General features: G+C 44.6%; 1 protein-coding gene across 1 annotated transcript in view; it reads right to left on the bottom strand.

Moving 5' to 3' along the window:
* Window positions 1–820: 820 nt before the first annotated feature.
* SNTB2 (syntrophin beta 2) overlaps window positions 821–10,668 on the bottom strand; it is a 50,004-nt gene continuing 40,156 nt past the window's right edge. The window contains exons 5-7 of the mRNA XM_083165412.1: window positions 5,548–5,746; window positions 5,226–5,407; window positions 821–2,867 (exon numbers count right to left, since the gene is read on the bottom strand). Of these exons, the coding sequence (XP_083021538.1) occupies window positions 2,775–2,867; window positions 5,226–5,407; window positions 5,548–5,746 (474 nt within the window). The 3' untranslated portion in view covers window positions 821–2,774. The remainder of the gene's footprint in view (window positions 2,868–5,225; window positions 5,408–5,547; window positions 5,747–10,668) is intronic.

Genomic DNA, 10,668 nt, shown 5'->3' with positions numbered 1-10,668 from the left:
GTTGCCTACCCCTGCACTATCACATCCCTCTCACATATTTGTCGTTTGTTATTTGTCCTCCATGCTTTCAAAATCTATTGGACCGATTTGGACAAAACCAACGTAAAATGGCTTAATTGGGTCCAGATTAGGTTTACGGCCACTACCACCCCCTATCCTGAACCCAGAGGTACAAAAAGAAGTCTGGCCACTACACAAAGAGTAGCAAGATTTGGCATAACGTAGAGGGGGTAGAGGACATGGGGTTCATGAAAAATAATGTGGTGAGGAGCTGACCACAGAGAGGTCTATGCCAGGCACATTAAGGGCATGGGCAGGGGCGGATTTAGGAGTGAGTGCGCCCGTAGGCACAACAATAATGGCCGCGCCCCCCCCCCCCTGCCTAAGTGTATTATTTGTATTGATTATGTATAAGCCCTCATTTGAGAGAATAGAATAAGTAGGACAGATTACAGCAGGCATTCCCAACCACGTTCCTCAAGGCACACCAACAGTGCAGGTTTTAGAGATATCCAGGCTTCAGCACAGATGGTTTAATCAGAATCCCTCAGATACTAATTAAGTCACCTGTGCTCAAGCCTGGATATCTACAAAACCTGCACTGTTGGTGTGCCTTGAGGACTGTGGTTGGGAAAGCCTGGATTACAGGGACAGTATCTGCATGCCCTATCCATGTACACTCTATACAAGATGGAATATGGAACAGTACAGTGGATATTGTGCAGTTACTGGTACATTTCAGGCTGACAGCACCAACAGAAGCATCCAAGTGCCGCCCCCAAACATGTGCCGCCCCTAGGCACGTGCCTCATGTGCCTAATGGGAAATTCGGCACAGGGCATGGGGAGCATGTTCAGGGGCTTCCGCTAGCCGGATTTGGATGAGAACTTCAGAGAGGGGTGACAAATGGTCTGGGATTCCTACTGGAGTGTCCGGGATCTCTGTCACAAGTTGGTGTATGCCAGGCAGACCATTTACCCAGGGAGCGTGTTCTGGGCCTTCCACTACATGGATTTCAATAGAAATGTCACAGATGGCCTAGGATGCCTAACTGAGGGCTTGAGTTCCTGGTGAGACTTCCTGTTGGTGGGAGCCATGGATACAATGGACCAGGGGACCCTGTTTTGGGCCTGTCAGTGGCCGCATTTAAATGAAAGCTTCACAGAGGAGTGACAATTGGTTTGGGAAGCAGAATTGGGGAATTTACAGCGGCCATCTTGTGGTCTGTGTGCTGTAACCCATAGCAACTAATCCACAATCCACTTTGCTCAATCTAGTGCAGCTTGTTAAGGGTAACTGCACAATTTTATTCCTTCCTAATATTACATAACAAGCATTTCGGCCACTAGATAGCACCAGCCCACTGGGGATACATAAATGTACACCCCGCACAGATTTACAGCGGCCATCTTGTGGTCTGAACCTACAACCTCCTCTAGATGTAACCATAGAATTCACCAGTGACATTACAGAGGCCTCCGCTGTGTAATAAAGAGTTCTGCGGTTCATAATACAGCATGGCCGTATGCTCTGGACCTGATGCAGAACTCACACCAAATTGTGGCTCCAGCTGTTATGAAACTACAAGTCCCAGCATGTTTTACCAGCTGATCAGCGGGAGAGTATGCTGGGACATGTAGTTTCACCCCAGCTGGAGTGCAGCAAGTTGGCCAGTGTCCTGCAGCCGGTCAGGAAGTTGGGGGCAGCAGGTCACAAAAAGGGGGCGAAGCACACACACACTCCCCTAAAACAGTATACCAGAGGGCATGGTCTAACGGGCACTATGCCACACCAGCTGGGCGGTATGGAACTTGTGTTAGTCCACCCTTTACCCTTTTAACTAAAAGGTTAAAAAAAACATGGCTGCCAGCGATTGTGACGCATGCCTGGACCACCCTGCACATATCCTTGTTATAGTGATGGGTCCGCTGTGGGCACGTAACCGCTATGCTGGACATTTACCATGTAACACATATGTTCCAGCACTTGTGTACAGATGAACAAATGCAGCAGAGGCAATTATCTGTGCAAATATCAGAGGTTTTACTGGACAGTTATAGAAAAATAGAGTGAATATAAACCAGCTTATAAATAGGGAATATTTCCCCTTTAATCAAAGCATTTTACCGTGATGTGTAACCAATATCTCCGCACAGATATCTTTGGTCAAACCTGCAGAACCGTTCGTCCAGATAAAAATCTGGAGCCAGCAGAAAGGTCCTACACCCGCCTTACACAGCGGGAAACGGGGTGTTCCCGGCAGGTCCTCGTCATGTTACTGTGCAGATATGTGGACATATATATATATATATATTTATATACTCTATAAATAGCATTTGTGCATAATAAACATTTAAGGCAGCAATAACATAAAAGGCACTTTTGGTCATAAAAACAATATGGCTTCATATTCACAGAGGAAACGTCCATTCGCTGTAGTGAATGGTCTGAAGAGCTGACAGTCTGCAACAGTCCAGAAAGACGGGCGGCTCTTTGCCAGCACTTACCTTGAAAATGTTTAAGAATAGTTTCACAAACTCTTGTGATTAAAAAAAAATAAACAGCAGAAGTCTTTTAAAAAATGCAATTTTTGTTAAGTCCAAAGCCCCCAATTGTGCCCGGTTTGCACAGCTCACATTTCGCGGGTCCCGACTGGGCTAATACCATGTGGTCAGGGCAGGCTCCTCTCTCTGCCCCTTCTTACAGGTCCTGATTGCCGCTAGAAGGCACTGGTTATACGGACAGCCCTGTGTCCTGCGGAGGGCTCTCTAGGGTCAGACCAGCAGACCCATACGGGTGACTTTAGCAGAAAGGAATGTGTGTAACAGGAAGACAACAGGCTTCGGACACTTGTGCAAATCCAGAGTCTGCAAGAGGAGAGAGAACCGTGTGAGGCGAGTTACACATAAGATGCAGTCACAATATAAAATACATTATATACATATATACAGTATAGTACAATTCTAAATAATTACAATTCATTAGAGTAGAGCACCGTATATATTATATATTATATATATATATATATATATATATATATATATATATATATATAGCAGCACAGTCCGGCGGCACTCAGGAATAAGAAACTCACGACAACAGCCTGTATATCGTCAACGTTTCAATAAGCTTTACTTATTTTCGTCAGGACAAAGTAATACAAAAACACTCACCCTATTTATGTGCACACCACAGCCGGTCAGTTGCAGAAAAAATTGGCCATTAAAATAAAAATAATTTTTCTTAAGCACCATCTCCAATAAATCACTAAAAAAATTCACATCAGGACCACACTAATTTCGAGAAAACTGTCCCTGCTTCTTTTTTCAGTGCTCCTAAGCTTGGATGTGTGAAGTGCACTGGGTGTGTCACATGTAGTTATATGTGGACCGGTGATACTATCAAGCATCCTTTTAAAAACATAACATTCCCTATTAAGTTCAGAGTCACTTGCTCCACACAATACGTTATATATGTTTTAGTGTGCCCTTGTGGCAAGTATTGGCGCAACATCGCATGGCAATTAGGACTGCGGTTCTGAAAGGTTCAAGTGAACAACCTGTTGCCCGGCATTATGCCATGATGGGCCATTCTCCCACTGCCCTAAAACATAGGATAATAGATCATGTGCCCCCTCTGGCTAGAGGAGGTAACAGATCAAAAATCTTGTTACAGCGTGAAGCTGAATGGATTTTTAGGTTAGATTCACTCAGCCCGCACGGTCTCAACGAGACCTTAGGCTTAAATTGTTTTCTATAAAAGTTGTTGCTTTTTATTGTATAATTACAATGTTGCTTATCCATATGTATATTTGTTTTTACTTGTAGCTTTGAAAATGTTCCCTTTTTTTTAACGGTGATTGTTACACGTGGTGATGTCATCATGACGGGACAACTCAGGAGGCGTGCTGTGCGCCGGGTCCCTACGTGATTCAGCTGGTGATGGTGTGCACATAAATAGGGTGAGTGTTTTTGTATTACTTTGTCCTGACGAAAATAAGTAAAGCTTATTGAAACGTTGACAATATACAGGCTGTTGTCGTGAGTTTCTTATTCCTGAGTGCCGCCGGACTGTGCTGCTGTGTGGGAGTTATATGCTTCCTAATTTGCGGAAGGCAACAGGGACAGTTATCACCTTTAGTGAGTGCCAGAGCCTACTGCTGCTATATATATATATATATATATATATATATATATATATATATATATATATATATATATATGCCGTTACAGCTTCTTTATCATAAAATATATACCCGGCTTTAGGCACCACAGCAGCATACACTCTTAATCTGGTCTGGCCCCCATGTCCGGAGTAATACACCAGCGGGCATCATTAGGATGACCTAAGCGGAACTATATATGTGTGTATTTGTGGTCACGCGTTTCCATTTCCATCATTCAGTCCGGGGTCCGGCTGCATCAGCGGTCACTTCCGCTTCTGCAACCAGCGCCGGTTATCGGCATTTCAGTGATGACCGCAGGTTGGATGTGCGGCATTCCGAGCTTGTTCATACACGCGCAGGTGCCCCCGAGTGGTGGGCATTCATATATTTTAGCATACGAAGGTTTTGTGCATTAACATGAAATACCAGTAGTGACGTCATTTGCATGTCACAGTGACACGCGGAAGTGATCTGCATGGTTGTGCTTTGGCGCCCTTATGGGTCTCACACCAGGTATAAATAGCACCAGACCAGCAGTGGCTCCTTGCTGTAGGAACCTGCTGTGTGGTCCACGCTGTGCCTATTCTTTGACAGATGCAATTGATGTCTATCTCCTGAAGGTCCTTATTGGACTGAAACGCTAACGTTGAGTATCAATTTTCTCTTGTTGCATATGAATTATCGAATACACAGCTGATTTCATCTGCATTTATAAAACACCGGAGAGTGCGTCCTTTTTCTGTTATATTTATATACTCTCACACACACACACACACACACACATATATAGGGTGGCCAATCCCGGGATTTGGCCCGAAAATTGCCGGGATTTGAATCCCGGGATTGGAGCTTCCAATCCCAGGATTTGGGGATAAGATTAGTCTAATGTTGGGCAGCGTCTGAGCACTCACTCAGACGCTGCCCGGCTGCTTCGTTCTGTCCCCGATGCACAGCTCAGACGCGCAGCGTGATGTGGTCAGAGGTCACTCTGCGATTCCCGGGATTAAAAAAATGCTCTGGGATTGGCATCCCTACACATATATATTTATTTATATCTAACCAGTTCTCCTTCCGGGCCCCCGAAGTCCAGATAAAGATTCTTGGTTCCGTCATCTGCTGACATCTTCAGTTTTTCAAATGGATATCGGTGAATGACCGGCCCCGAAGGGCCGCCGCGGCACACTGTGAATCCTGTGTCATAGTGGATGGAGAGGGAGACTCCTTCCCCACGCAGAGCGCAACCTGTTATACAGACATACAGTCTTATCACCATGGCTGCACGCTATAACATCTTACACAATGAGGCCCAGAAGCCCGTGCACCACACATCACAGCCCCCCCCCCCCCCCACCACCACTCCCTCCATCTGTGCGATGACTTACTAATTGTGACCTCTCTGGTGAGTTCGGCCGCAGCGTGGCACCCTTGCACCAGGGCTCGTGTCCAAGCGGAGAGGTCTCGCTGAGTCTCCACCCGGAAGACATGCATCTCAATGCCCTGAGGACATCCTGTGCGAGTAGCAAATGCCAGATGTGGCCCTAAAGAGGGGGAATTGTGTCCGGGCCCCGAGTGCACCAACCTAAAATAAAACAGAATAATGTGGCCAGTGTCTGCATCTCCACCAAAGCTCCCGCTGACACCGGCAAGGTCGTACACATGCCCTACAGTAATGAGCAATAGGTTCCCCTGAAGGACCCTATAGTCCCTGATCTGCAGACATGATGCGGTACAGATGGCTGCTGCAGGAACGGTCACAAGGTAGCGGAGGCCTCATTCTGGACAGATTAGGTTTGAGGGTTTTTGAAAAATATATTTGAAGATTTTTTTAAAGTAAATTTCTGGGGGGACACCCCATTTGTATAATCAATTACTGAATACGTTACACCATGTTCCCTGTACATTCCCAAAGTGCTCATTTCTCCTCATAACATATCAGCTTAAAATATGCAGTATAATTAACCAAATTAATTCCTTAAAGGTCCATACACGCTGGGTGATTATGCCCAGCGTGTATGGGCAGTGATGATCGCTATCATCGCTGGGGGGAAAGCCGCTCAGTGCATTCACACTGAGTCGCTTTCCCCCTGCCCGGGGCAACAGCGGGAGGAGGACGGTTTTGCATAGCGCAGATGAGCGGCTTTCCCAAGCGATGATGCTGTTTTGAGCAGGCTTTCAGCTCAAAGTCGCCCAGTGTGTGTGGGCCTTTAGTCATAAGATGGGAAGAGACATTACCGCAGAGTCTCGTTACACTTTCATAATGTTTAAAAATTTTTTGTTAAAGTATTTAAAGTAATGTGCTGGGAAGATCTCAAAGCTATACTGCGACTGTGCACTCCGTCCCCGCAGGGACTCAACAATCTCTTCTGGGGTTCTGTTATCTTTTACATTGTGTGTGTGTGTGTATATATATATATATATATATATATATATATATATATATATATATATATATATATATATATATATATATATATATATATATATATATATATATATATATATATATATATATTATATATATATATATATATTATATATATATATATATATAAATTCCAGGTAGTTCCGCACCTATCACAAAAAGAGTCACCACGGCGGTGCTCACTCCAAGGATAAATATCCGAACAATAAAGAGCAAAAAGAAGAGGGCACTCACCAATTGTAGAATGTAGTTTGAAGAGAAAAATTTATTTATGCTTACATGACAGGGCTAACGTTTCGGTCTTGTACAGACCTTTGTCAAAGCCAAGCAATACAGAGAGCAGGTCCTTCCACCATGAACACCCAATGCATACTGGCCACCATAGCAGTATATATACCTGTTACACATCACATGGTATAACAAACAGCCAATCAACATAACCTGGTATTAAACTCATATTCTAGCACAACTGTATAGTATCTACATAAGTATTATGGCACATAAGCATAGCGTTATGCTAATCAAGGTAATCTTAGATGAAAAAAAGGAAAAATTAATGTATACAAGGAAAAACAAACTCACATCGTAATGGCCGGAAGTTGTATGTGCTCCATGTTACTGGAACGCACATCAGATCCCGGAAATGCCCGTAAACACTGTGGTGTGGGTATTTAGAAAAAAGCTCCATGGTCAACAGCCAACCTAAATAATGTAGATAGCGTCTTACCTCAGGCGCTATTGAAATAACATACAACTTTGCAAAGAAAAACAAGGGACAGGCAGTAACTTATAAACTGCCTCGTGTAACCAGGAAGTGGCATGCGTTCCACGCTGTTGGAACGCATGCCGGAAACCAGGAAGTGACGATAACGCTGTCAGCGCAGCCCTGGTAACCGGACAAGCCTCAGGATGGACTAATGAAGTAGCGCACATAAGCGCTAGGGACATGTTACACATACAAGCATGTAGCTTACTGAGGGAGTCGCTGGAAACACACTTAAAACTAAATATATACTGGGCAATCAGTGGAATTAATAATGTAACCTTTGATTAGCAAACGCTGCTATGTAGCCAAGACAGCCAATAAAGACATAATATATGTTAAACAGGCTAAATACTGTTATAATGGTGGTCAGAAAAAATCTCATGATATGCACAAAAACACAATTTATACAAAAATATAGACAAAACACACAAATAACACAAATATAATATAAAAAAAGGCAGATGTCGACTATGTCGACCATAGCCCTCCACTCAAAAGGAGTGGGTAAAATGTACCATAGGATGCCTCATCAGTATCCTATCTGACTCTACCAAAACCAGCCAAAGTTCACAAAAAAACATTCAAAGAGTTATATTCGTTCAATCCCTTCGGGGTAACCGTCTCCAATGTAGCAATCCATTTTGCCTCTCGTTGCTTTAATTTTCGTTCCCGATCGCCTCCTCTCGGGAGTGGGGGTATATGGTCAATGACCATACACTTGAGACTTGAGATAGAATGTCCCATACGGAGGAAATGTAATGCCACTGGCTTGTCACTTTTATTTGTATCGAGCGCTTGTCGAATTGAGTGGCGATGGTTCGCCATGCGCTCTCTAAAACTACGTGTCGTCATGCCGACGTACATCTGGCCGCACGGGCACGTTAATGTGTAGATCACATGGTTGGATGTACAGGTCAGTCTGTGACGTATCTGTATTGACTTGCCACTATGAGGGTGGGCAAATGTCGCACCAGAGGACATTGACCTGCAAGTCGTGCAGTCGGCACACCGGAAGCAGCCCTTACGGCCAGAGGTGAGCCAGGTTGATGCCCCTTTCTCAGGTTGTAGGGTTGGTCTCATAAGGAGTTGTTTAAGGTTAGGACCCCTGCGATACGACAGCATAGGAGGCTTCTTGCTGATGTTCTGAAACTTGGCGTCGGACGTAATCACAGGCCAATGTTTTCTGACCACTTTTTCAAGGTGGTGGGAATTGGTGTTAAAGGTGGATGTGTAGATCATACGATCCTGGTCAAATGCACGCTTTGTATCCGTGGCATCGAACCTTGCTCTTGCTTTAGTCAGACAACGCTGGATAGTATGTGGTGAGTACCCTCTCTCAAGAAAACGGTGTCCCATCTCAGTCAGCTGTTCTTCCGCTAGAATATCAGAGCTATTATTTCTCATAACCCTGAGAAACTGAGAGATCGGAAGGCTCTCCTTGAGGGAGGGGGGGTGGTGACTCGTGGCATAGAGGACCGTATTCCGGTCCGTCTCTTTCCGAAAAAGAGTGGAACTTAGTGTGTGGCCATCCTTGTACACGGTGACATCAAGGAAGTTCATTTTTTCACTGTCGATGTTGTATGTGAACTTTATCTGATTGTCTAGCTGGTTAAGAGACTGTACCATCTCGAAAAATTCTGCCTTGGTGCCATCCCACAATAAAAACACATCGTCTATAAAACGTTTATAGAACCTTATTTTAGAGCCAAAGCGTGGTAACAGAATAGTACTCTCGTATTGACCCATATAAATGTTGGCATATGCGGGTGCCAGGTTGGAGCCCATGGCGGTGCCCGTCCGTTGGATATAATAATCCTTACCATAACAGAAGTGATTTCTGCTCAGTATCACTGATGCTAGTGCCAACAAAAACTCGGACGGGGGACCACCTTGAGCACCAACCTGGAGTGCCATGCGTAAGGCCTCAACACCACCCTGATGTGGAATTACGGTATACAGAGAGTTGACATCCATTGATGCCAACCACACACCCTCAGGGACAGGCCCCAAGTCCTTGATTTTAGATAAAAAGTCAGAAGTATCTTTAATAAAGCTTGGAAGTTGACATACCAGAGGCTGAAGGAAAGTATCAACAAAAACCGCTAGAGGCTGTAATATCGAACCCATGGCCGATATAATGGGCCTACCGGGGGGTGCCTCTAGCGATTTGTGCACCTTTGGGAGCGTATATATGATCGGGCAGATGGGGTTATCCACTTTAAGATAGAGGGCAATTTTTTCATCTATCCACCGATGTGTCACCGCCTCGTCAACAAGTTTATCAACCTCTTTTTTGATCATAGGCATCGGGTTAGGGGACACCAGTTCACATGTGCCCTGGTCGTTCAATTGCCTTCGGATCTCACAGTCGTATTGGGACCAGTCTTGAACGACTATGGCCCCACCCTTATCAGCCTGTCTAAAAACGATCTTGTCGTTTTTCATCAACCCTGATAGTGCATCTCTCTGACCAGGTGTCAAATTGTCAAAGATTTTTGTAGGGGGTTTTTTACTCATGTCATGTTCAACCAAGTGTAAGAAATTTCTAATACTTGGGTTGTAGGATTGCGGATCAAACCTACTCGGTCTATGGAGGTCAGAAAGTGTCACTGTTTCATCCATTTTCTCACTGAAAAATTCACGCAGACGCAATTTGCGCCCAAATTTATAATTATCGTTGGTGAGGTCAAAATGATCCGGCCTCACTGTCGGAACAAAAGAAAAACCTAGAGCCAAAACCTCACACTGAACCGGAGTTAGGGGGGTACTAGAGAGGTTGAAAATCACTTCGCTGCTTTCCTGTCTCTTGTTCTTTTTCCACCCCCTACCACCGCGTCTTGTTGGGTATTTCCTGGCCCAGGCTGTGTGTGGCCTGATGACTTCTGAGTGCCACGGCCTAAAAAAGGAACCCTGGGTGGCCTGGTAGAGATGGAGTCACTATCAGAGTTGGAATAGTTGCTTTCAGAGTCCTTGTTTGATCTATATCTGTGAAAAGCTGCAGTACGTCGGGGATAAGAGGGTCTTGTGTCTCCTTTTAGCCACCGATATACTTGGTGATTAGCGTAATCAGCGTTTACAGTACTTAGCTTTTTTCTCTTAAATGTGACCAAGTCTGCCTGATACTTGCTTACTTGTTCCCCAAGTTTGAGTAGCCAGTCCTCAGATTTTTCAGTTTTGAGTCTGGTCAGGTGTACTGTATTAAATTCAGTAATCTCAAGTCGAACCTTGGCCAATTCAGTACCAACCTCTTCAATAACTAATAAAACCAAATCCAGGGAACACTTATTCAGCACACCACACCAACGGGTGCAGAAT

This window comes from Crinia signifera, chromosome 11, assembly GCF_055691185.1.
Source record: "Crinia signifera chromosome 11, ASM5569118v1, whole genome shotgun sequence".
NCBI lineage: Eukaryota > Metazoa > Chordata > Amphibia > Anura > Myobatrachidae > Crinia > Crinia signifera.
The sequence above is the reverse complement of the archived record's forward strand: the minus strand, read 5'-3'. Positions and strand labels throughout refer to the sequence as shown.